The sequence below is a fragment of the Rhincodon typus genome, chromosome 15 (genome assembly GCF_021869965.1).
Source record: "Rhincodon typus isolate 14 chromosome 15, sRhiTyp1.1, whole genome shotgun sequence".
NCBI lineage: Eukaryota > Metazoa > Chordata > Chondrichthyes > Orectolobiformes > Rhincodontidae > Rhincodon > Rhincodon typus.
Window position 1 is genome coordinate 2,000,773 of NC_063346.1, and position 27,730 is coordinate 2,028,502.

Below are 27,730 nucleotides of genomic sequence, written 5' to 3' on the forward strand. Positions count from 1 at the left end.
CCACCCTCCCCTCCCACCTCCTCCAACCCAAACTGGTCATTTTTCACAAACAGATTACACGTGAAAGTACTTATTTGGCCATAAAGTGCTTGCAATGTCCTGAGGTCATGAAAGGTGCCACATTAAAGTAACTTATTTTGTTCTGATGTACTGGCAATCCATGTGGTTTATTCCATGATCTGAATTCTTCAAATTCTTGAATTTGAGATTCGGCCTGCAGCTGAGTTGGACAGGCCTATGTGTGGGAGCGTTGTATCTAAGAGACATCTCTGGTTTATAACTTTACTGAACAGATCCACTCCAGTGGTGGTCTTCAGGGAGGATTGGGAGGCTTATCCACATTGTAGATTTTAGCTTGCCTCACACGCCAATAAAGGCCCTACACCACTCTACTTCAGAATTCCCACTGTCATGGGACATGGGAGGCAGAGCCCTGCAGCATGTCCAGGTTTTTAAAAGTCTCTCTCTCTCTCTCTGCCTGTCTGGATTGAACACAGTGACTATGCTTGATTCTGCTAGATAATGATAAGTACTGTATTTCAGTTACACAGTAATCAGCTTTATCGGCCACTCTGCCAAATGGATATATGGCCATCTGACCTTGCCCGCAGTTTATTGGTGGGTAATAGTTAAACTATAACTGGCAGAGTCCCCAGCTAAGGGTTAGATACATAAAGGTTGTAGTCTTTCTGCCAAATAAGCATGTGTGCTGCTGTTCACCCTGTGTGTCTGTGTCTGTCTCTGTGTGTCTGTGTCTGTGTGTGCCTGTGCCTGGCTAGCAATCTGTCCTTGACACTCGGCAGATTTGAGTACAGGGGAGCTAGACCGCCGGGAAACAACTGGCCACACTAACAGCCAGGCTCAAGGTCTGAATGTATCTGAGAGCTGAGTCCGCTGGGTTAAAAACCACCAGGCATTATTATAAAACCGAGGAGAGACTGGGCGGGGCGCTGGGAAGGAAGGGGCGCTGGGAGGTAGACAGAATGGGAAGGGGAGGTGAAAGACAGCTCAGAGAGTAGGGCAAGGGGGAGATGGAAGAACAGGGAATGAAAGCACTGGAGTAAGGTGAAGTCAGGTGGGGAATGTAAGAGTAATAGATAGAGGGAGGAGAAAGGGAAAGGGGTAAACTACCAGTGATGTGTTGGAACACTCTGTTGAGTGAAAGAAGATTAGTAATTAGTAATTGCATTTCCTGGAAAAATAGAGAGATCTTTTCTGTGAATGATCTGGAGTGACAGATGTGTTGACACACTTTTTTCCCATTCTTTCCTGCAAACACCGATGTCTCTGACAAGATGAGCATTTGTTGCCCATTCTGAATTGTTCTTGAACTAAGGGCTTTGCTTAGTCATCTCAGAGGGCAGTTCAGAGTCAACCACATTGCTGTGGATCTGGAGTCACTTGTAGGTCAGACCAGTTGAGGATGGCAGTTTCCTTCCCTGAAGGACATCAGTGAACCAGATGGGGCTTTTTTTTGTTTTAGGGAATTGATGATGGTTTCATGGTAACCCATAACCAAGGCTTTATACTGCACAGTCATCAATTAATTATTTATTTATATTTTATTCATTGATTTCTGGAGCAGAGCCTATGTACAATACACTTTACGATAAAATGTCCTCAAAGGCAAAATAACCCAACGGCCATCTCAGGATAACAAAGGGTGGTCAATATCTGTGCCCATCCTCTTGCTGAAATGTTTTTACAAAGCTGAGCTGGAGATGATGGTCACTTGGATGTTTTTGGGGACCTGAGGCGAGAGAGAAGAAAATTGAAAAGGAGAAAATGAGAGTTTTGTGGCCATCTCTGTAGTGGTGTCAGCAGGGAACTGGTAAGGGGTAGAGTGAGAACAAAGGTTGGGTTGCAGAGTGGTGCAAGGCTCACTTCCTGGTTTAAACCCGAGTTAGCCAAAGGCTGAGAACACTGCAGTGGGCCATATCGTGTTTGTAGCTGGTTTTAGTGACAGTACATTTTCTCTTTGACAGCACCCAATCCACAAGTATAACACAAACTGAGACATTCCCGTTCCTATTTCCATTCCCTCTACCAGGCCCCCTCCTCCTCAACCCAGCCTCCTATCCATCCTCCATCCACCTGACCCATTTCCATCCTTTCTCCTTCTGTTTGTCATCCTCCCTCATCACCTTCCATTCATGGCACTAGAGCAAAGCAATCACTGGATGGGATGAAGGCCATCAGGTTTGCTTTCTACCTTCTCGCTGGTCATGAGGCAATGATAATGGTGGTCTTGATTATTACGTTAATCAATCTCCATCAACGAGTCTACAACAGACTCAGGCATGAAGTGAAGAAACCCAGTGCAGGCAGCACTAGGGGTAGATGGAGGAAATGGGAGATTTGAAAGAGGCTGGAGTTTTGGGAAGGGTGGGTACGGAACTGGAGAAAGTTACACCAGGAAACCGTGAAATGGATGCTTAGTTTGGAGCATTGCAATAATAAGTAGTGGCTTCACTTTAAAAGGGGTGCAGAAATATGGCTGCAGTCCTCAACAGGTTAACAACTCATCTTGAAAGCAGACTCGTAATGTAAACGTCTATGTTGAAACTAAATCACATGGTCTGTGTTGACAGGACCCAGGCAGTTCCGGAGTTACAAACCTTCATTATTATTCAAAATACTCAGGTACAGTATAACTAAACTACAACACAGAAAGCAGTACGCCTTTTCGAGGTTGTTAGCTTTTTAAACTCAGTCTGAATCTATCTAGTTACTGTCTTGTTTTCTCTATACAACTCTCTTACGCAACTACCTGAAACTTTTTAATAGAATATTCAGCCTCTAAGCAAGATGCTTTATGCTAAAAGTGCAAGTTGTTGTTGCATTCCAACAAATCAGTCACAGAGAATGCCACATCCGAACCTAGCTTTGCACATTGATTAAAAACTTCTCTGGAATTATCCATACATGTGAAGCGTATGCAGCCTCACACCGAGTGGAGGAGACAGTGAAAGCAGATCAGCAATCCATCTTCCTAAATCCCCTGTTCTTACCCCAGCCCCCACACACCAAGTCTTGTTATCACATGGTCTGCCATTTGACACCACCCATCGTTAGTCACTAATTGTCCACTTAGCGTTTCATTCTCCTAGGCTGACCATTACCTACTTCTTTCTCCAGCCATTCTCCTCTCTCTTTAGCATCTATCTTTACCTATCGTTTACTCCTTATCCATTCCACCCACCTTATCTTCTGCATAAAACCCAACTTTTTTCCTAGCTACCGTCAGTTCTGAGAAAGGGTCACTCGACCCAAAACGTTAACTCTGATTTCTCTCCACAGATGCACAGAACAGGTTGATGTTAGGAAGAAGGATGTGCTAGAAGTTTTGAGAAGCGTGAGGATAGATAAGTCCCCTGAGCCAGACAGGATATACCTAAGGTTACTACAGGAAGCGAGGGAAGAGATTGCTGCCCCTTTGGCAATGATCTCTGCGTCCTCACTGTCCACTGGAGTATTACGATATGATTGGAGGGTGGCAAATGTCATTCCCTTGTTCAAGAAAGGGAATAGGGATAATCCTGGAAATTACAGACCAGTCAGTCTTACTTCTGTGGTGGGCAAATTATTGGAGAGGATTCTGAGAGATAGCATTTATGATTATTTGGAAAAGCAGTTTAATTAGAAATAGTCAACATGGCTTTGTGAGGGGCAGGTCATGCCTCACAAGCCTGATTGAATTCTTTGGGGATGTGACAAAACACATTGATGAATGCAGAGCAGTGGATGTGGTGTATATGGACTTTAGCAAGCCATTTGATAAGGTTCCACATGGTAGGCTCATTCAGAAAGTAAGGAGGCATGGGATTCAGGGAAATTTGGCTGTCTGGATACAAAACTGGCTGTCCAATAGAAGACAGAGGGTGGTAGTAGATGGAAAGTATTCAGCCTGGAGCTCGGTGACCAGTGGTGTTCCACAGGGATCTGTTCTGGGACCTCTGCTCTTTGTGATCTTTGTGATGACTGAGATGAAGAAGTGGAAGGGTGGGTTAGTAAGTTTGCCCATGACACGAAGGTTGGTGGAGTTATGGACAGCGTGGAGGGCTGTTGTAGTTTGCAACGGGACATTGACAGGATGCAGAGCCAGGCAAAGAAGTGGCAGATGAAATTCAACCCAGAAAAGTATGAAGCAATTCACTTTGGAAGGTCAAATTTTAATGCAGAATACAGGGTTATTGGCAGGATTCTTGGCAGTGTGGAGGAATAGAGGGATCTTGGGGTCCACGTCCATAGATCCCTCAAAGTTGCGACCCAAGTTGATAGGGTTGAAAGGAAGGCATATGGTGTGTTGGCTTTCATTGGCAGGGGAATTGAGTTTAAGAGCCATGAGGTTATGCTGCAGCTCAATAAAACTCTGGTTAGACCACACTTGGAATATTGTGTTCAGTTCTGGTCACCTCATTATAGGAAAAATGTGGAAGCTTTAGAAAGGGTGCGGAGGAGATTTACCAGGATGATGCCTGGACTGGAGGTTTACAAGATGTTGAGAGACATGGATAGAGTGGATAGCCAGAGACTTTTTCCCAGGGCGGAAAGGACTTTTACGAGGGGGCATAATTTTAAGGTGATTGGAGGAAAGTATAGGGGTGATATCAGAGGTAGGTTCTTCACACAGAGGGTGGTGGGTGCGTGGAAAGTGCTGCCGGCAGTGGTAGAGGAGTCAGATACAATAGAGACTTTTAAGTGACTCTTGGGTAGGCACATGGAGGATAGTAAAATGTAGGGTATGCAGGGTAGTTTGATCTTAGTAGGATAAGGCACAACATCATGGGCCGAAGGGCCTGTACTGTGCTATGTTCTATATGCTGCCAGATCTCTGAGCTTTTGCAGCAATTTCTACCTTTTCCTCCTAAATTCCTCAGGAGGAAGAATGTGGTGAAATAGTTATACGATTTTAATTAAGCATCTGAGGATGAATTATACTAAAAGGTAAAGGTAAAAATGACTGATTCTGGTGTTGAATGGAGCATTCAACATTTCTCATATTGCTGGGTGGAAAGGAAGACCCAACATAACTGAGGGATAGTTAACACTATACGAAAGGTTTCTGGATAATAAACTCATTTCATCCCCTTCGATCTGATCAAGTCTTTCCTAAATAGCGGTGTCCGAAACTAGACACGTTTCTCTGGGTGACATCAAACCAATGCTTTATAAAAAGGTACACATTATTTCCTCCATTTTTCACCCTCTGTCTGTAAAGGTCACTGCTCTAAATGGCTTACTGATTTTTTTTTAGAGAGATACAGCACTGAGGAGGCTGCACTGCCTTAGTCACTGTAACTTTAGAAGCAAAGGACCATAGAAGCATGGTATGACTAAAGCAGAAAGGAGATAGAGGGCTTGGTGACATGGTGCAATGAGAACAACCTCTCTCTCAACAGCAGCAAAACTAAAGATCTGATCATTGACTTCAGAAAGAAAGGAGGAGGACACACCCCCATCTACTTCAACGGAACTGAGACTGAGAAGGTGGAGAGCATCAAGTTCCTCGGAGTGACGATGACCCACGTAAATGTGACAGTCAAGAAGGCACAACAACATGTCTTCTTCCTCAGGCGGGTCAGGGATTTTGGCATGTTCGTAAGGCCCCTTACCCAACATCTACAGACGCACCACTGAAAACATACTGTTCTGGTGCATAATGGCCTGGTACAGCAACTGCTCTGCCCAGGACTGTAAGAAACTACAGAAGGTGGTGTGCCCAGCCCAGACCATCCAGAAGCCAACCTTCCATCCATGGACTCTATTTACATGGCTCACTGCCTCGGAAAGGTGGTCAACATCAAAGACCCATCTGAGGAAGAGGCACCGGACCTGAAACGTTAACTCTGTTTTCTTCTCCACAGATGCTGCCAGACCTGCTGAGCTTTTCCAGCAAGTTTGTTTTTGTTCCTGATTTACAGCATCCGCAGTTCTTTTGGTTTTTATCATAGACCCATGGCACCCCGGTAATGATCTCCTACAGAAGCCTGAACACACGCACCAGCAGGTTCAGGAACAGCTTCCTCCTGGCCGTTATCAGACTGATGAATGGATTCTCTAGTCTTAAATAACACTGATATTGCTAACGTTGATCTCACTTAGCACATGCCCTGTGCAATGTAACCTGTATGCCTCTGTTTAACCCTATTTTTACAATCTTTGGTCTGTACATCCTTTGCTTACCATGATCTGCCTAAACTGCTTGCAAACAAAGCTTTTCACTGTACTCTGGTGCATGTGACAATAAATCAATCACAGAAAGAGACCATTCGGCAAGTCACATTTGTGCTGACTCTCTGCAAGAGAAGCTTACTTAGGTCTTGACCCCACCTCACAGTTGAGTGCATTCCAGATCCTAAACACTTGCTATGTAAAGAAATCTTTCTACCATGTTGCCTGTGTTTCTTTTGCCAGTCACTGATACCAGTGTCCCTCTGGTTTTCAAGCCTTTCCCAACTGTGAACAGCTTCTCCCACCCACTCTGGTCAGACCTATTTCTGAACACCTTTATCAAATTTTTTCTCAACCTTCCAGAAAGAAATAAACAGTGCTGCTTTCTCAATCCGTTCTGAATACTGAAGTCTCTCAACCCTAAACCATTCTTGTCGATGTTTTCTGCATTTTTTCGAATGCCTTTAAAATCTTCCTAATGTGTAATGCCCAGAACTGGACAAATGATTCGAGTTGACGGCAAGATATATTTTATAATGGTTCACAGTAACTTCTTTGTCTTCATATTCTCTGTAAAGCTCAGGTTCCTTTAGCCAATTTTATTCACTCTCAGGATGAAGGCATTGCTGCCTTGGCCAGCATTTATTACCTCTCCATAGTTACAGAGTGATACAATATACAAACAGGCCCTTTGGCCCACCTTGTGTATGCCAAACAACAAACACCAAGGTACACTAATCCCATTTACCTGGACTTGGTCCATCGCCCACTGTGCCCTGGCATTTTAAGTGCCCATCCAGGTGGTTTCTTAAATGTTGTAAGACCATAAGACATTGGAGTAGAAATTAGGCCATTCGGCCCATCGAGTCTGTTCTGCCAGTCAATCATGGCTGTTAAGTTCCTCAACCCCACTCTCCCACTTTCTCCCCGTAACCCTTGATCCCCTTGATAATCAAGAACCTATCTATCTCAGTCTTAAATGTACTCAACGACCTGGCCTCCACAGTCTTCTGTGGCAGTGAATTCCATAGATTCACCACTCTCTGGCTGAAGAAGTTTCTCCTTATCTCTGTACAGATTACCTGTCTCCACCAGCTTCTTGGGCAGCATGTTCCATATATCTACACCCTCTAGGCAATAAAGCTCTTTCTCAGATCTCCTCTAAACTATTTGCTCCTCACCTTAAACTTATGCCGTCTGGTCTTAGATACGTCTGCCATGGGGGAAAGATATTTAAACCTCATAATATCATATACCTCAATCAGATTCCCCCTCAGCCTCTTCATCTCCAGGGAAAACAAACCCAGCCTATCCACTCTCTTCTAATAACTGAGACTTTCTATTCCAGGCAACATCCTGGTAAATTTCCTCTGCTCCCTCTCCAGTGCAACCATATCCTTCCAATAAAAACTGAAAGAACTGTGGATGCTGTAAATTAGGAGCAAAAACAAAGTTGCTGGAAAAGCTCAGCAGGTCTGGCAGCACCTATGGACAGAAATCAGAGTTAACGTTTCGAGTTCAGTGACCCTTCCTCAGGCACAGTATGGCGTCAGCACTAGCTTTTAGCTCAGATGGATGTTGATATTGGCAGTTGAGACTTCCCCTGTGAATGCAGTAGCAGAAAGCACTCCTGTTGCAATAGACTGTCTCATCAGCATCTCATTCTGCAGACAATTCACGTGAAATAACAAGGTGTAGAGCTGGATGAACACAGCAGGCCAAGCAGCATCAGAGAAACAGGAAAGCTGATGTTTCCGGTCTGGACGCTTCTTAGGAAATCATTTCTGAAGAAGGGTCCAGACCCGAAACGTCAGCTTCCCTGCTCCTCTGATGCTGCTTGGCCTGCTTTGTTCATCCAGCTCTACACCTTGTTATCTCAGATTCTGTAGCATCGGCAGTTCCTACTATCTCTGAATTCATCTGAAATGTTGTTTTCTAGGTGAGCAATTTGCACAAAGCGTGGTTTCAGAGTATTGTTGTGACTCTTATTAGGGGACTAGTAATCCAGGGAACATAAACTCATTGCCCACCATAGCAGCCTGACCACTTCAATTCTGTTTAAAACTACCTAAATAGTTTCCATCAGTTAACAAGCTGTTAGGTTTTTATAAAAAGTCACCTGGTTCACTAAGATCCTTCAGGGAGAGAAGCCTGGTATTCTTACTCAGGCAGGGCCTACAGGTGATTCCAGACCCACAACAACACAGTTAACTCCTGTGCCTAGTAAATCACAGAGCTATAGGAGAATAATACACGCCAGCCTTTCGTGTGATAACCACATGCAAAAAATGATTTTCTTTTAAGATCCCACAAGCAGTTTTTTTTTAAAAAGATATATTGATGACAGGGGCAGGAGGAAATGCTGATTATAGATGCTCACTTCAATCAGAGCAGGGCCGGTGGAATCTCAAAGTGCTGCAAATATCAACTTGGATCCCGCAGCAAGAAATGCGAAAACAGACTGTGTTTTCATGCAGAAAGGAAGAGATTAACAAAGATAAACATGGGTTGAGGCAACAGAAATTATCATGGGGAATAAGGAAATGGCAAAGATGCGTGTCTGTCTTTATAATACAAAGACAAAGAATATACCAAACATCACTGGGAATTAGAGTGTAAAAAAGAGATAGGCATGACATGATCAAAATTAAGATAACAACGGTTAAGATGGATAGAAACTAATCCCGGTGATTGGGGGCCCTAGAACTAATGGACGCGTTATCTAAAAGTTAAACAATTTTGACCATTCAGGGGTGAAATTAGAGAACACTTCACAACAGGTGGCAGAAGCTTGGAGCTTTCTGATCCAAATGACAACTAATGCCAGATCAAGTGTACATTTTAAATCCGAGACTGAAAAATGTTTTGTTAACCAAAGGTACAAAGGATATGGAGCAATGGAGGCTTTAATGGAGTTAAGTCATAGATCAGTCATGATCTCGAGCTTATTCTGGACTCATGTATAGTACATAGTATATCTACTTACCTCGGGGCAGTTGAAAACAAGAGACCGTGTGCGAGACAGTAATGGGGAGCAATGAAAGCTCCTGGATTAATTGCTGGCGTGAAGGGGCTGTCAGCTAAGTAGAAGAGGTCTATGGTCTCTGGAGTTTAGAAGATTGAGAAGTGATTTAGTTGAAACATAGGAAACTTGGAGATTTACAGGGTCATTGTTGAGAACCTGTTTTGTTGGTTACTCAGTCTCAAATTATGAACATATGAACAAGATACAGGAATAAGTCACTTGGCCCCTCCAGCCAGCTCTTCCATTCAATAAAACCATGGCTGCCCTAAGCCAGAGGGTCACAGTCACAGGATAAGGAGCAGGCTTTTTCAGACTGAGATGAGGAGGAATTTCTTCACTCAGTGTGGTGAATCTTTAATTCCCTACCGCAGGGAGCTGTGGATGCTCTGCTGAAGAATACATCTAAGACTGAAATCAATCGACCTTTTGAATCAAGGGATACATTAGATACTGCAGGATCGGTAGAAGATCAGACATGGTCTTATTGAATGGCAAACAGACTTGAGGATCCAAACAGCTGATTCAGCTCCTATTTCATACGTGCTCAAGCCTTCGACCTTTGAACCTCAGTATACAAGCTGACACAGAGTGGGGGAGGGGCTGAGAAAACAAGTGATTCCTGGATGTTCTTTTACTTGTCTCTCATTCCACTATCCAATTATATTCATATCTGTTGTAAAACCCACTTTGCCAAAGTTTAGTTGGAATAAAAAATGAATTATCTTTTGCTTCTCGGATCTGGAACATGTTTATTATTAATTTATATCTTCTGAAGCTAACAGCCTTGCGGTTTAAAATGTAACGAAAGCACAAGTCAGTCATTGGTTAGGGACTGTTGACAAGTTTTGATGTTTAAAATCTGTCCCGTCGAATGACCGCTGTAACAGCAGTAGCTGAGCAGTAGAAACTCAAAATCTGCTTCACATGACACACTCATGCACGCAGACATACACAATTCAGCTCCAAGTACCAATTTATAGACTGATTATATCTCGGTGACAGCTACAGTATACAATACTGCATAACACCGCCGTTGGACTTCAGATAGATCGCCTCCAAGAAGTCTGTCTGTGTCTGCACTGCTCACAGCTGCCTGCCAATTCAGGATTCTAAAAGTTAACCAATGTTTGCCATAGCTTGCTGGCTTAACCCAGTGCCAAAAGCTCCTCAGGGACAAGAACAGGACAATGTACATTTCTACGAAGGAGAGTCAGCCAGGATCCCCTGTCCCTTGGCTGGGTGAAGTGTGCAGGACATTGGCAACTGCACATAGATTAAGCAAATCAAGTCAATAACAATACCATAGAGGGGGGGATACCTGCAGTGTTTACAGGATGGTCTGCTGGATCACTACGCTGAGGAGCCAACTAGATCCTAGATGGGCACTGCGTAATGAGAAAAGAATCATTGGGAATCTGTCCATGAGAGGCCCCCTTGGGAAAAGTGGCCTTTTTCAAACAGAACTAGACAGAGTAAACGCGAGAAGGATAATCCCAATGACCAGGAAGTTTAAAACCAGGGGGGCACAGTCTCAGCATTAACAGGTTGGCCATTTAGGACTGAGATGAGGAGAAATGTGTTCACCTGGAGGGTAGTGGGCCTGTGGAATTCTCTGCCACAGAAAGCAGTTGAGGGCAGAACATTTAATGTTATCAAGAAGGGGTTAAATATAGTTCTTAGGACTAAAAGGAACAAAGGTTATGGGGAGAAAGCAGGAACAGGGAACTGAGTTGGATGATCAGCCATGACCATATCAAAGGGCTAAATGGCCTCGTCCTTTCTGCATCACAATGAATGTCTTCTTGGGTAAGATACTGGGGAGGGGTTCAGAGCCCATGGAACGACACAGGGTTTTGGGGAGAACATTTAGAAATGTTAGCAGCTCAGTGAAGCAAGATTCCCGGAAACTGTTCAACAGCAGATGTAGCTGAAACCAGAGCTGGTCAAGGCATCTGCATATTTATATAAAGGCTCTTTCTCTCTCCTGGCCAGTACAGACAATCCCAAACAACTTCGAGTGGAGAACTCATGAGCAGGAGGTAGTCAATCATATCTCTGCGCTGGAACAGGAAAAATATTTATAAACAAGGCAAAGTTTCCAATATAGATTCTTTCCTTTACCCCAGAAGACACTTGGAGAAGAGAATGAAGTTGTTCTGATGCAAATCCGTTGATGGTTGTGTTCCAGATCAACTTGAAACCTGATTCTGAATTACAGCTTCCTCCATTCCCACCCCTCATTCCACGCCTCACTGAGGATACGGCCCAACAGCTTCATGCACTGAATGTATTAAAATTTCTTGACGTTACAGGAACAGGATCAGACAAACTTCTGACCCCAAGCCACATAAGGGGAAATCAGGGTAGCTGACCAAAGGCTTTGTTGAGTAGGAGACAATCCAGCTGTGCAGCTGAGGGAGGGCTAGGTCAACTCCTACTAACCATGCAGAGACACAAGCAGCTCTCCACTGGGTAGGGGGGCAGTGACATTGTGTAAGGGGAGGTGGTGCAGGGAGAGAGAAACAGGGGTGCAAGTGGAACACTACCAATGGGGAGAAAGCTATTTATCCAATAAAAACCAAAATACAATGACCCAGAATAAGAAAGAAAAAAATCTTGCATTTGCATCACACATTTCACAATTTCATACTACCTAAAGTGTTCTACCATTGGAATGCAGGAGTTAGGACAACGAGGTTATGCACAGTATGATCCCACAAACAAAACACTAAAGCTCCCTTGCTCTCCCTCCAGTTAGTTTTTTCAATCTACCTGAACGAGGTGGTGGTTTAACATCTCAACTGCAAGATCCCACTCCCTCAGTGTCACAGATTGGATTGTGTGCTCAAATCTTTGCAGTGAGATTTGAACTCTCACGTTTTGGCTCTGAGGCGAGAGTGCTGCCGTTGGCAAGTCCACCTCAAAATGTTACAGCGCAGGAAGTGGCCATTCAGCCCACTGTCTCTCCAATCAGCATCTCACCTAATGCCCTTCTCCTGCCTTCTGCCCATTACCCAGGTTATTGGAAGAAGAACCATCTTCATTGAACCAGTCTCCAACACATTCTCAGGCAGTGCATTTCAGATCCAGAATATTTGTGATTGAAATAAGTTTTCTTCATATCACTTTGCTTGGTATGTGTTGGAATTGGCTTCAAATATCCCTGATTTAAAACAACAGCCAAAGATAATTCACTTTATATGTAGAGCTTCGGGAAAAGAAATGTTGCAGAAGTGCAAGTCATGTTGAACCTTATTAAAGAATTCCTTTAGTTTCTTTCCTGGGGGAGGATTCTAGAGAAATCAGATTCTTCTCTATAAAGCAGGGTGGTTGGAGAAATTTAATAAAGGTGTTGAAAATTGAGGCTGTTCAATACATCAACTAAAGACAAACTGTTTCCATTGGCATAAGGCAGAGATTTCAGACAATTAGGAGAATCAAATAGGGAGGAAGAGAATTCCTTTCCTTATGCAGCAAGTTATGAAGATGGTGTAGGCAGGACCATTGAATATTTATAAGGCAGAGGTAAATAGACTCTTGTTAGGTGAAGGAATCAAAAGGTTATCAAGTAAGGGAGTTAAGGTTATCAAGGGAGTTCAAGTTTGGAACAAAACAGATCAGCCATGACCTTAAATGAATGGCCAGGCAGGTTTAAAGGGCAGAATGGAATACTTCTAATCCCAAGATCTGGAATGTGCTCCCTGAAAAGGAAGTGAAATCGGATTTAGCAGTAACATTTCAAAAGGGAATGGAATCAATAGTAAAATGTTTGTTATGATTATGGATCACTCTTTCAGAGAGCCAGTGCAGGCATGATGGACTGAATGGTCACCTTCAAAGCTGTACCATTCCATATGGTACGTTTCACAAGGTGGCGGAGGTGATGGTCTGGTGATCCACGTCCGGGACCACGGGCTCCACCATGACCAATGGTAGAATTTCAATTCAATAGAACATGGAATTAAACAAAAACTAGTCTAATGTCACCATTGTCATAAAAACCCATCTGGTTCACTAATGTCCTTTCAGGAAGCAACTTTGCCATTTTTCCCAGTCTGGCCTGATCCAGTGCAATGTGGTTGACTCTTAACCACTCTGGGATTTGAGAATCAGTTTAAGGGATGGGCAACCGCATCCAAAGAGGGAATTAAGAAACGGAGTGGATCTCTATGCAGAGATCTAAGATGTGAAACAGCAGCAAATTGTGCTGGTGCCAGAGAATGACTCTCAGTCAATGCCCACATGGGCAGGGGGTCACTAGGTCACAAGTGACAATTGTAGCTTTCACCTTAAATAAACTGCAAGTTGTAGCCTGCTGCAATGCCAAACATGGTTCCGTACACAACACATCCTGATACCTATAAAGCACAGATGATAGCTATCAGTTTAGTACAAACAGATTTTTTAAACTGCCTGCACATGTATAAATGAGATCAGCTTCATTCCTCATTGAGTCATTAAGTGGAAGTGACTTGGTCTCCCAATCAGTGAAATAGTCTTTTTTCCTGTTACTGCGACATGGAATATCAGCGCAAGTACCAGCAAACTACAACCGTGTAGTCAACACCTCACTGGTTTACTACATTCACCGTGTGCATGTGCACGTGCACACACAAGAGGGAGTGCATGCGAGGGTGCGAGCATACGTGCACGAGTGTACATGCATGTGTGACAGAAGAGCTGGAGATGTTTGAGATGGAATAAGACACTATGTAAATTTAAACAATCTTTCATGTGAGATCTTAAACTGAGGGCATTTCCATCCTCTCAGGTGGAGGTGAAAGATCCCCACAAGACAGTGTCAGAAGCTGCAGGAGAGTTCTAGTGAAACTAGAACAACAGGGCATTGCCTCAAAATTAGGGGGACCATATTCAGGACTGAATTGAGGAAGAACTTCTTCACCCAAGTTGTGAATCTGTGGAATTCCCTGCCCAGTGAAGTAGTTGAGCTTTCCTCATTGAATGTTTTTAAAGATAAAATAGATAACCTTTTGAACAGTAAAGGGAATTAAGGGTTATGGTGAGAGGGTGGGTAAGTGGAGCTGAGGCCATAAAAAGGTCAGCCATGATCTTATTGAGTGGCGGAGCAGGCTCGAGGGGTCAGATGGCCTACTCCTGCTCCTGGTTCTTATATTTATCCTTCAACTAACATCACCAAACAGGATATCTAGCTATTGGTGGTTCGGCCACATCTGGAGTATTGTGTCCAGTTCTGGTTGCCTCATTACAGGAAAGATGTGGAAGCGTTGGAAAAGGCGCAGAGGAGATTTACCAGGATGTTCCCTGGAATGGAGGGTAGGTCTTACGAGGAAAGGTTGAGAGAGCTAGGGCTTTTCTCTTTAGAACAACTAAGGATGAGAAGTGACTTGATAGAGGTGTACAAAATGATCAGAGGTATAGATACAGTGGACAGCCAGAGACTTTTTCCTAGGGTGGAGGTAGCTATTACAAGGGGGCATAGTTTTAAAGTGAGTGGAGATAGCTATATGGGAGACGTCAGAGGTAGGTTCTTTACTCAGAGAGTGGTAGGGGCGTGGAATGTATTGCCGGAGAAGGTAGTGGAGTCATTAGGGGCATTTAAGCGGCTATTAGATAGGCATATGGAATGATAGAATAAGGTAGGAGTGGAGGTTAGATAGACCTTAGGATTAGGGTGAAAGTTCGGCACAACATTGTGGGCCGAAGGGTCTGTACTGTTCCATGTTCTATGGTCTCATCATTGGTTTGGGATCTTGCTGTTACCAAAGTGGCAATTGTATGTCCCAGATTACAACCATATTTAAACTTTAAAAGCACTTCACTGTAAAGTGTTTTAGAATGTCCTCAGGTCATGAAAGGTGCTGCATCAATCTTTGGCGAGAAAGGGCAGTAAACCTTTAACAGCTGCACACAGTCCAGGTGGAGGAGATAGAGAATGGTGGGCCTCTCTCTCTGCAGAATCGCTGGTGAATGAGTGAGGACACACCCCACAGCTAGGTTACTACCTGCACTGAACTGTACAGACAATAGAACCCTTTCTTTACATGCTATCTTAGTGTCAGGTTTCACTAGTGTGACCCACAGCAGTATTACTCACATGTAGCACAGTATCGTATAAAGCTTTTCTCAAACAGAGAACTTCTGTTCCGGTCCAAGCTCTGCAGTAATTGGCCGAGCTTGTCACTGACAGGTTCTGATATACCTCAGTATTATAGCTTGAGGTGTCAGTGAGCTCAGTTTGGAACTTCAGATATGCAAACAAAATTGAAGTGACAACTTGCATGCTGCTAATGCATCCTGAACAGTCAACTCCTCCTCAGCAGTCAGTTCGACAATTCCTCCAAAAGATCAAACCACTCCTTCGCATGTCCCAGAGCTTCTTTCCCTACAAGATCTCCCTGTAGCATATTAGGAAATAGATGGGGGGTCCCATACATGGTGAGGCAGTAAGCAGGGCCCACAAGGTTCCCTATAGGCCACAGGGGTTAGTGTATTAAACCACTGCTTGATGTCTAAAACCACAAGCAGTGGCAGGGTCCAGTTCCCCTTTTGGGAGTTTACCATAGCACACGGGAGCACATGGTATTACCTTTACTTGGATCATGGATTCACAGGAACAGGAGGAAGGCATTCAGACAGTCAAACATTTTCCTGCATTAGAGGAGTCATGGCTTCAGGGCAGACAAGTATTCTAATCAGGACGGGTTGAGATTTGTCTTCATATTCAGTCCAGATGGGTTGTGAAGGTCCTCATGGAAGCATTGGCATTCATCGGATGGCAGCAGCTTCAACTACCCAGGCCAAATGGAAGATAGTTGTATAGCCAAGGGCTTGCTGTCTAGTGATGTAACTGGAGCCAGCTGACCAGTGGCATGCCCAAAGACATGAAGACTCTAGATGCTGACTGTCACGTGTGGGAGTTTCTGGCTGAGGAAATCGATCGCAACGCTTACACATCGGTATGTAGCCCCACAACAGTCGGTGCCACAGACACTGACCCCGAAAACAACAACCCACACCTCACTCAGTTGCTTCATATGGTACAGCCCACCTCCAAATGGTATTGACCCCTTCAGCAAAGATGTTCCAGAATAAAGATTCCCAATTCCCATTCCCTGAAATGGATTGCTTGCTAGGTATCCACCATCTTTTGTTAACTATCTTACTATAATCAGCGAATCACTTGCAATGGCTTCTCTTCCAGTTCCTGTAACCTCTGGTGTCACTGACCATTGGAACTTGCTACTTTCCCATTTCTATTCACGTGCTACTCCTTAGCATCATCCTCTGAAAACAGTCTTCCTATGTACTTTGATGCACAGCTCTAGCAGTACCACTCGATGCATCCACTGTTGCTAAATTACTCGACTGCTTTGTGAATGTCCAGTGATGATCCAGAAATCATATCTCATTAAATACTGGGAAGATCACAGCCGTTATCTGAAGACCGTCCTCCAAACACAAATACCCATCTCATCCCTCTCCACGGCATCTATCTGATTCTAAGCCAGTTTGAGAGAGACTTTGGTGTCACATTTGATCCTGGGTCAAGTTGCTGACCTTATATATGCTCTATCTAAATTCATATTTGACTCAACCCATCTGCTTCTGAGGCCCTCAGTCAAGCCTCTGTCACCCTAGACTTCACCCCTCCATTGTATGCCTGGCTGATTTCCCACATTCCACCATCCTGAAGCTTGAGACCTTCCAAAACTCTCACCAAGTCTGTTCACTCACTGATCATCCTATTACTCCCTGACCTGCTCTGGTTTCTGATCAAGCTCCACCTCGACTTTAAAATGTTCATCCTTGTGTTTAAACACATGTGGTCTCACCTCTGTCTCTGTAGTTCTGATCTTGAACTTGCCCTGTTTTTATCATTTCACCACAGACAAGCCTGTCTTCGCCTGCCTTGTCCTGAATTTGGGAATTTTCTCCCTACACTTCTCCGCCTTCCCTTCCTGCCTTGGTGATGCTCAGTAAAACCTAGCTTTTTGATTAAGCTTTTGATCAGCTGATCCAACAACTCACTGTATGGCTCCATTTCTTTTAATAATTTTCTTTTTATCCTTGCATTGGGCGTTACCAGTTGGAACAGCATTTACTGCTACCCCAGATCCCACCACTCCCTAAAAATGGTCCTGGAGTTGAGTGTCTTGCTGGGCCATTTCAGAGGATAGTTAAGAAGCAACTACATTGCTGTGGGTCTGGAGTCACATGTAGGCCAGACCAAGTAAGGATGGCAGATTTCCTTCCCTAAAGGACATTACTGAACCAGGTGGGTTTTTCTGAGAATAGCTTTCACTTCCAAATTGTTTATATAATTGAATTTATTAATTATGTTAAAGGCACTATCTAAATTAATGTTTTGTTGCTGGCATCTTTTCCCAACAAAAGTCTACCATGCTCAATCTTGAAAACCGTTTCCCAAAGAAAATTCGTTAAAGACTCTGGAAAACTGTAGCCAAACCCAGGGCCAAACATGGAGAGACTCCCCCTTTTAATAAATACACACATATTTAGTTTGCAAACTGTTAGCAGCAAAATGTCAAACCACATTTAAATTGGTCTGAATAAATCCAAAATGACAGTCTGATTGTATTGCATGCTATCTCTCCATATTCCAGCCCTTTGATTGGAGTTCAGATATTCAAATTGAGAAGACCGTGCAAATGTGACCTCTGGATTTGATGATGTGCAATCAGATTCACAAAAAGGGAGGATACTCAAAGTAAATCAGGGGAAAAGCAGTGAACCACAGTTTAAAAAAAATTCAAAGCAACTGTTCTATCATTGTAACCCATCACTGACATGAAGCAGCACAGATTAACCCTTCTGTGGACTCAATATCTTTCAGAACTTGCACGTTAACTGACAACAATTTCCTGTGGATAAGAAACACAGGAGGATAACAACTTGGGGAGGGGGGGGGTGGTGTGACAAGCTGCTGCCTACATTAAACTGACATGGTTAATGGCAGATACCAGGTGACTAGTTAAAGGTTCAAAAGGAAACAATTTAAAGCAAGGACAAAGAAAATAAATATGATGGAAGCTCTGAGCTTGATCAATGTGAGGTTTAGTGATGTACACCACAGCTGAATAAATCTCTAACATGGCAGCAAGGGAAGGGGCTGTGTGTTTGCCCGCAGTCTAATATCAAACCTTGGCCCAGGTCCAACAGAGGGCACTGAAGGCCTGGATTCTTGTGGACTGCCAAGGGGCTCAGGTGGTTGTCCTGACAAGAGCACTTAAGGTTCAAGGACAGCAGTGACGTTATTCTGAGCTAATCTCTGTCCCTTACCTCCACCCCTGCATAACCCCAGCAGATGAACAGATCAGATGCACAACGGCAGGTGCTGGTTGAGTTTATTCTACTCCACAGGACTCTACTGCAACAGAAGTCACTTTGAACAGCAGTGACCCCGAGGCATGGGGTAATAACCCCATACTGATTCAAGAGGCTACACTACAAACTGACAGGCAGAACATTTCTCTGGGCAACAGTCCTCAAGACATTAGAGAGCCCTTCATTTGGAACCAGAGAACTCTTAACCAGGGCACGTTTTATAGTGTGTAAACAGAGACAAACCAACACCTCATCCACATTTACATCTTAACACTGAAATGAGACTGAAAATAAAACACTGGGTCTGGGGCGTAAATTATTACTTTAATAAAGTCCTTAGAATGGTACAGCCCTGGAGGCAGCCATTCAGTGCCTTGTCAGCTGTTTGATTGAGCTATCCAAATGATTCCACTTCCCTGATCTTTCCCCTTAGCTTGTGATTCTTACTCCTTCAAGTATTTCCTCCAAATCATTTGCAAAGTTCCTCTTGAATTTGCTTTTGCAGCCAATCAGGCAGGGCACATTGTGATAAAATCCTTAATCTTGAGTCTGCAAATGTGTTTCTAGAATTCACACTGACATGTTAAAATAAAACCCACCGATTTCTTCTTCTTGGCTGGAGATTAATTGATTAAAGCTCTCCCAGTCTCCAATAGGGAAATACAATTGAGGGTGATGAACTGCCCCTTGGTTAAGGCTCAGATGAGACTATCCATGGGTGAAAAGCCCAATGTGGGGTTAGGGTTCTGGGCTTTCTCATGTTTGTGTGTATGCTGAGGAGCTCACACTCTGCCACCCACTCGGGAGGCAATGACAGGCAGGTCACTGGTAAGCCAATGGACTCCTGTCATTTACATCAAAACATACGAAATCGGAGAAGTAGGCCTCTGGCCCCTCGAGCCTTCTCCGCCAGTCAATAAGATCATGGCTGCTCTTTTCAGCTCCACTTACTGGCCCACTCACCACAACCCTTAATTCATTCACTGTTTAAAAAAAATCTACCTTTGCCTTAGAAACATTCAATGAGCTAGCCTCAACTGCTTCACTGGCCAGGGAGCTTGAAGACTCTGGATCCAACTGGATAAATCCCCACCCTGGAGATCCTCCACATCTAATCCGAGCAATCCTCTAACATGAACCCCACATACCAGACCCAGAGGTATCCTCTCTCTACCCATTCCAGCTGATTATTATCTCACTAACACTGGCATAGAACATAAGAACCAGGAGCAGGAGCAGGCCAGCAGGCCCATCGAATCCGGTCCGCCATTCAGCAAGACCATGGCTGATCTTTTCATGGCCTCCGTTCCACTTCCCACCCTCTCGCCATAACTCTTTAATTCCTTTATATAATTCCTTTACTATTCAAAAAATTATCGATCTTAGCTTTAAAAACATCCAATGAGGAAGCCTCAAATGCTTCACTGGACAGGGAATTTCACAGATTCACACCTTTTTGGATGAAGAAGTTCCTCCTCAATTCAGTTCCAAATCTGCAGCCCCTAATTTTGAGGCAATGCCCTCATGTTCTAGTTTCACCCGCTAGTGGAAACAACCTCCCTGCTTCTATCTTATCTATTCCCTTCATAATGTTATACGTTTCTATAAGATCCCCCTCATTCTTCTAAGTTCCAATGAATATTATCCCACTCTATTCAGCCTCTCCTCATAAACCAACGCTCTCTGGAATCAACCTAGTGAACCTCCTCTGCACCCCCTCAAGTGCCAGTACATTCTTTCTCAAGTAAGGAAACCAAAACTGTACACAGTACTCCAGGTTTGGCCTCACCAGCACCCTATACAGCTGCAACATAACTACCCTGCTTTTAAACTCAATCCCTCTAGCAATGAAGGAAAAAATTCCATTTGCCTTCTTAATTACCTGTGGTACCTGCAAACCAACCTTCTGCGATTCATGCACAAGGACACCCAGGTCCCTCTGCACAGCAGCATGCTGCAATTTTTTACCGTTCAAATAATACCCTTTTATTATTATGCCGACCAAAATGGATGATTTCACATTTATCAACATTGTACTCCATCTTCCAGATCTTTGCCCATTCACTTAAACTATCTATATCCCTCTGCAAACCTTCAGAGTCCTCTGCACACTTTGCTCTACCATTCATCTTAGTATCATCCGCAAACTTTGACACACTACGCATGGTCTCCATCTCCAAATCATCTATGTAAATTATAAACAATTGCAGCCCCAACACTGATCCCTAAGGCACACCACTAGTCACTGTTCACCAACCAGAAATACACTTGTTTATCCTCACTCTTTGCTTTCTGTTAGTCAACCAATCCTCGATCCATGCTAATACATTACACCATAACACCATAACACCATGCACCTTTATCTTATGCAGCAGCCTTTTGTGTGGCACCTTGTCGAATGCCTTCTGGAAATCTGGATACACCACATTCATTGGATCCCCATTGTCCATCATGCTTGTAATGTCTTCATAGAATTCCAGCAAATTAGTCAAGCATGACCTGCCTTTCATGAACCCATGCTGTGTCCACCCAATGGAGCAATTTCTATCTAGATATCTAGCTTTTCTCCCTTGATGGTAGATTCCAGTTGTGGCAGCCACACCTTCAGCTGCCGAAGGCTAAAGCCACAGAATTCCTTCTAAATGGGCACACTTCCCGACATGCTATAAAACCTAGCTCTTAGACCAACCTATCAGTCATGAGCTCAAATTTATCAACGCAGCTCGCTCTTACAAAGAACATGTGGATGTTCAATTGTGTTAAAGGTACTATACAAATGCTGTTTGTATGTGCTCTCAGGCAGGTGTGTTAATGAGATGGGAGGAATAGGTTACCGTACCTGGTCGGACAGCACTCATCACTGCCCGTGATGCTTTCAGAACAGCCTGGTAGATATCGCGCTGGTCAGGAGTGAACTTGCCATTGGCTGGAAATGAGCAGGTGATGTCAGAACCATAGCAATAATATTCACCGCCCATATCAAAGAGGCTGAAAATATAAAAACAGTGTATTGGTAAAAGATAATCACAAAGTTTCTCAGCAGGAGCTAAATTCAAAGCAACGTTTAAGTTAGGTTAGGTACAGCACAAGGTTACAATGGAGTAAAGCTCCCATCAAACACTCCCAGGACAGGGACAGCACAGGGTTAGATACAGAGTAAAGCTCCCTCTACACTGTCCTCCACACCCATCAAACACTCTGGTACAGGGATGAGGTTAGATACGTATCCCCATCGAACATTCCCAGGACAGTATTGATCATGTCTGACTGTTGCTGTAAATGCCCAGGTGTTACACCCAACTCCTTTATTAGATCGTCATCTATTACTGAAATGAGCTGGTGCCAATTTTTCCCTGCAACTGCTCTCCTCCTTCGCTGAAGGCACTGAGTCTTGCTGGGGCAGGCAAGGAGACATACTCTTGTGTGAAAATGATTCAAATTCAGATTGGCATGTCCTATGCAGCCAGGGAGAAAAATCACAGCAATACCTGATTAGACAGACGACATGAACTGAAACTCAGGACACACATCCAGCTCATATCATCATCAGCAGCAGCGTCAGCAAGTCAATGCCAGTTCTGGAATCTAATCTCACAAATACGAGGGATAGGAAGGAGCACCCAGGGAGGGAGGAAGGATGGAAACACACTTGAGAGAAAGACAGAGGTTGAGAAATGAAGGAGGACATTATATGAGCACAGGAGCAAAGAGGAGACCATTTCAACTCTCAGTGAGACAGTGACTAGTCCCTAACATAACTCGCCTTTCCCAAATCATCTTCACATATTTGGAGAATATAAATCTATGAATTTTTTTTTTTAAAAAACTAACCATTGAACCAGCACTGATTACAAATTTCCCCACTCTTTTGTTTGAAATCTTTCCTAATTTCACCCTGAGAGGTCTGACTCTAATTAGGTGATGCCCCCAGGTTCTGGACTTCTCATCCTCTATATTGTTTGTTATCACAAAAAGGAGACCAGCACTGCATACAGTACTTTACATGAGATCTATCAAGATCTGTATAATTACAGAAAATGTTCCAAAGTTTTGAACTAGTGTCATATCTGACTGGACTCATGCACTCTGATTCTCTCTGCACAGATGCTGTCAGACCTGCTGAGTTTCTCCAGCACTTTCAGTTTATATTTCTGATTAAGGGCCTGTTTTCAAGAGGTAAATCCGAGCCTGAGCAAAGGGGATTGTCTTATGGTGACACGGTGGCTCAGTGGTTAGCACTGCTGCCTCACAGTGCCAGGGACCCGGGTTCGATTCCACCCTCGGGCGACTGTCTGTGTGGAGTTTGCACATTCTCCCCGTGTCTGTGTGGGTTTCCTCCGGGTGCTCCAGTTTCCTCCCACAGTCCAAAGATGTGCAGGCTAGGTGGATTGGCCATGGGAAATTGCCCATAGTGCCCAGGGATGTGTAGATTAGGTGGGATATAGGGGTCTGGGTCTGGGTGGGATTCTCTGGGGGTCAGTGTGGACTTGTTGGTCCAAAGGGCCTGTTTCCATGCTGTAGAGATTCTATGATCTATGTTGGACCTACGTTCACTGGGGCTTCAAAGAATGGGAGGTGATCTCATTCAAACATTAAAGATTGTGACTGGGGTTTGACAGGTAGGCCCCTGTGGGGGAACCTAAAACCAGAGACTCCCCAGTTGGTCTCCCAGTTAAGACTATGTTGTGCGGAATCTTTTCTCAAAGGGCTATTATTGTTTGGAATTCCCTCCTACAAATAGCAGTGCAGGTTGGTTCAGTGAATACATTCAAAGGGGAGTTCAACAGATGTTTGATCTAAAAGGGAGGTCAAGAACTATGGGACAACAATAGGAAAGTGAAGTTGAGATCAGATCTGCCATTGTCCTATTGAACAACAGAGCAGGCTAGAGGAGCCAAACAGTCTGCTCCTCTTGCATTATGTGTGTTATTTCCTGTTCTCAAATAGTATGAGATGATAGCACAACTGCATTCATGGTTATTTTCTTTGATCCGGGGCTCTGATCAATTCATGAACGTGAAGGCCCCAACAAGACAGAAGAAGTGCCCCAAACAGTTAAATGTCATCAACCAAAGCTCACCTTTGACATCACATAAATGTTCTGAGGCACTCCACAAGAACAATCATTCAGCAAACTCTGAAAGGTGAGATGTAAGAAGTGTGGGGACAAGCTTGGTTGAAGAGGAAGGTTTTAGGGAACATCTTAAAGAAGTCAAAGAGGCAGAACGGTTTAGGAAGGGAATTCCAGAGCTGAGGGCCTTTGAAGAAACAGCTACCAAGGATGACCTGATGCCAACTGGAGATGTGTAAAAGGCCAGAAAACGAGTGCAGCAATCTGAAAGCTGTAGAACTGGAAGGAGTCACAAAGACAGGGAAGGACAAGGTTCAGAGCTTGTCTGGAAATAAGGTGGACAATTTTAAAATCAAGTTGTCGACTTGGAGCCAATGTACATATGATTTGATAGCGTGAGATGGGAGGGCAATAGGTCACTGTCATCTTGTGAAGACAGTATGCCTCAATTTGACATAACATGCTGCATTTGATCACACCTTGATACAGACTGGAAGTAGGTCAGAGTTAGAATACATCAAAGACTTAAAGTTTGTGGAAGAACTCTCCATACAGTGTCAAGGCACACTGTGACTCAGCTGTAAAACACACATTGTACAAATATGGACTGCTGCCAAGCTCAGCCCTTTGTAGAAAAGGACGGAATTACCTACATTGACCTTTCATTCCAAACTGCTGTGCACGTCATCATTCTGTTCCCAAGCCTGAATCACCAACATTTAAGCAGATCCATTCAACTTTAAATATTTCTAAGAGCTAGTCTCAATTTTTGGAGCAGCCCAGTGCAAATGGCTTTATATTTTTATGTGAATATTTACAAGCAGCTATAGAGTCATAGAGTCAGGTCCAACTCGTCCATGCTGACCAGACATGCCAATCTGACCTAGTCCCACTTGCTAGCATTTGGCCCATATCCCTCTAAACGCTTCCTGTTCATATACCCATCCAGATGCCTTTTAAATGTTGTAATTGCACCTACCTCAATCACCAATTTGACATTTGTGGAACTTGCAGGGATGGGAGGTCCCAGGAAAGTGTCTCTGTCTGCCTGGCACACACAAAGCCAACGCTGCGCTTCTCCAAGAATCTTCCCACTGAGCTGGGAACCCACAGGCAGGGCTCCCATCTGCCAAGTACTGAATGAGAACTCTAGGCTCTAACTGAGAAGGTAGATACAGACGGTCAGCAGCAGAGTTTTGCAACCCCTGAGCACTCAGGCCACCAGCATTCATTTATAAAGTGTCTTTTATCACCTCATAATATCCCAAAGAACTTTCCAGTGAAAGTATTTTTAATGAATAATTACTGTTCTAATATAGAAACCCTGTAGTTACTTGCACAGCAAGCTCCCACACAGGAAAGAGACATTAACCCGATAATGTTTTAGTCATGTTGGTTGAGAACTTCACTATCGTAAGAATGACACAGCACAGGAGGATGCCATTCCACTCGTTGTGGCTGGACTGGTTTTCCCTGTGACTCTGTAGGCTTCTCCTTCCTAAGCCTTTATCCAGTTCCCCTTTGAAAGTTATTATTGAACCGGTTTCCATTGTCCTTTCAGGCAGCATGTTCCAGATCTTAACTTGCAGCGACTTTCCACAGGGACGTTGAAGTCTGTGCCTTCTCATTACTGACTCCTTATGATACTACAAACAGTCACTGTAAAAACTTTCACATCCGCTTAAGGGAACAGACTTGGTTTCATGTCCCATGTCTCCCTCCCCCTCAACCCAATCGAGATATCTTTGTTCACCAAAAGACACCAGGGTCTTCCTTCCCTCAAACACTGCACAGCAACACCATCGCCAATGTCAGCTGTTTCAGTCTCCCAACACAGACTCAGCTCATCTTACTCATTGAAGGGAGCAAGGTATTGGAGCAAATTACTGCAGATGCTGGAATCTGTACTGAAAACAAAAAGTGCTGGAAATCACAGCAGGTCAGGCAGCATCCATGGAGAGAGAGTAAGCTAACGTTTCGAGTCTAGATGACTCTTCATCAGGGCTGACGTAAGCTTGCTCTCTCTCCATGGATACTGCCTGACCTGAAGTACGTTCGATTGAAGTGCATGGGATAGCATTAAGAAGTGACTGTCACAATGTCAGATCACTCCAGTTGTGAAGCTAACTCGACATGCAACAGGACCACCACAGAACAGCTGAGCAGGTTCAAGGGGCTGAATGGCCTACTCCTCTTCCTGCTCCATAATGGGCTATTTCCTCTGATTGAGGGTGCATATGTGGGTATGAGTGTGCGTGCGTTAATTCTAGAACAAAGGGACAGGATTTCAAAGTGAGAGCCAGGAGCTCAGTGGCAGCGTCAGGAAGCACTTTCTTACACAAGGGGTACTCGGAATCTGGAATTCTCTCTCCAGAAAGATGTTGATTCTGGGGGTTAATTTAAAAAATTCAAAACCGAGATGCACAGATTTGCTTAATGGTACTAAGGGTCATGGGTTAAGATACTAGTCAAGCTAGTCTCCAAATTAATGGAGGAATATGATCAAGGGCCCAAATGATTCCCCCTCTCTACCTCACCCAGGACAGCATTTCCCTTCACAAGATGGGGAGAATCTATTCTCCCCAGGAAGTAAGTGCCACAGTGTCAGCCCAAACCCTTGTTATCAGGACAATCACTAAGAGAAGGTGTTCCATCTCTCCTAGATTCTTGCTGGTGATCATGGAGATTGGAATGTTGCTTAACCAGAGTGCACAATGATTTGAGTAACCAAACCTGCCAGCAACCACAACTCATGTGAGCAACTACCAGATTCACAATTAACCCTCTTTCTGCTGGAAAACTTACAGCTTTGAAAACAGTCAAAGGGTTCAGTCAATAACTCAGTCAGTCCTGATGGTCATTCCTCCAAGCCAGTGAGTGCCCTTCCTGGTGCCCAGGCTGTGCTGAGCTCTAGATTTAGATGAGCAGCTCCATGAGCTCAGGCTTTTCCCAGTTGACTCTGTACTGCACACAACCTGTTTTTCTCCAGCATCTTATTACAATTTAATTAGCAGTGTATGAAAACGAAGCCCTGCATTCACTACTCTCCCCAAGCTGAAGATCCTGAACCTATCCCCATTACCCAGGCCTAACATGAGGGATGAGTGTTCCCTGGTCTCAGGCACCTGCTTCCAGGACGCCATAGAGAGGAGAGGCAGAAATGGAGGGACCTGGAGAGGGAATGGTGGCAATAGAAGGCCATTTGGTGGGTCGAGGGCTGAGCAGGAGTGGAGACAGGAAGAGGCAGAGCAGGAACCAGGGCACCAAGGGTGGGGTGACAGGATGGAGCCTTGTGGGGGGTGGGGGTGCCGAGCTGGAGACACCCTCCGCTGCTCGATAACATACACCGTTAATGTGTGTCCAGACAGGGGATACAAGGAGCTCACAGTCAATAGGTGAAACAGACCGACTGTGGAGTCATTAGCACAGCGACTGCTCTGAGGCAGGACATAACACTGAGCTAGCCATACATCTGTGCATCACCCTCAGTGACAGCCACTTACTCCTAGGGAAGGGGTGGGGGTGGTGTGGAAGAGGGTGGTGAGCTGGACGATGGGTTTGAAGGTAGCCTTCAGTAAGAACAACAAAGGACCTGTCCAAGGATGCAAGCACCGAGCTCAGAGTGACTGAATGCTCACAAAGGTAACTGCAACCCATCCAGCAGCACAACACTGCCACCTCATGGTCAGCAACATCATCCACACTGTGTACAGATCATACAGGCTGGCTAAAGACAAGTCACCTTAACACAACACCTTTAACATTGTAAAACATCTCAATGTGCTATGCCCAAACATAATTCAATGTGAACCACAGAGTTAGGGCAGGTAAACAAAAACTCAGTCAGAAATAGCATGACCTAAGGAAAATTGTAAAGGAGAAAGAAAGAGACAGAGAGGGCGAAGTGGGCGAAGAGGGAGAGGGAGAAGTGGGCGAAGAGGGAGAGGGAGAAGTGGGCGAAGAGGGAGGGAAAGAAGTGAGGGGGAGAGAGAGACAGAGAGAGAGAAAGAAGTGAGGGGGAGAGAGAGACAGAGAGAGAGAAAGAAGTGAGGGGGAGAGAGACAGAGAAAAAGAAGTGAGGGGAGAGAGAGACAGAGACGGGGGAGACAGGGGGGAGAGACAGAGACGGGGGA

General features: G+C 44.4%; 1 protein-coding gene across 1 annotated transcript in view; it reads right to left on the reverse strand.

Annotated features, from left to right (window-relative positions):
* pepd (peptidase D) overlaps window positions 1-27,730 on the reverse strand; it is a 157,134-nt gene that overhangs the window by 13,567 nt on the left and 115,837 nt on the right. Inside the window, exons 11-12 of the mRNA XM_048605938.1 lie at window positions 21,366-21,514; window positions 1,674-1,750 (exon numbers count right to left, since the gene is read on the reverse strand). Coding sequence (XP_048461895.1) covers window positions 1,674-1,750; window positions 21,366-21,514 — 226 coding nt within the window. The remainder of the gene's footprint in view (window positions 1-1,673; window positions 1,751-21,365; window positions 21,515-27,730) is intronic.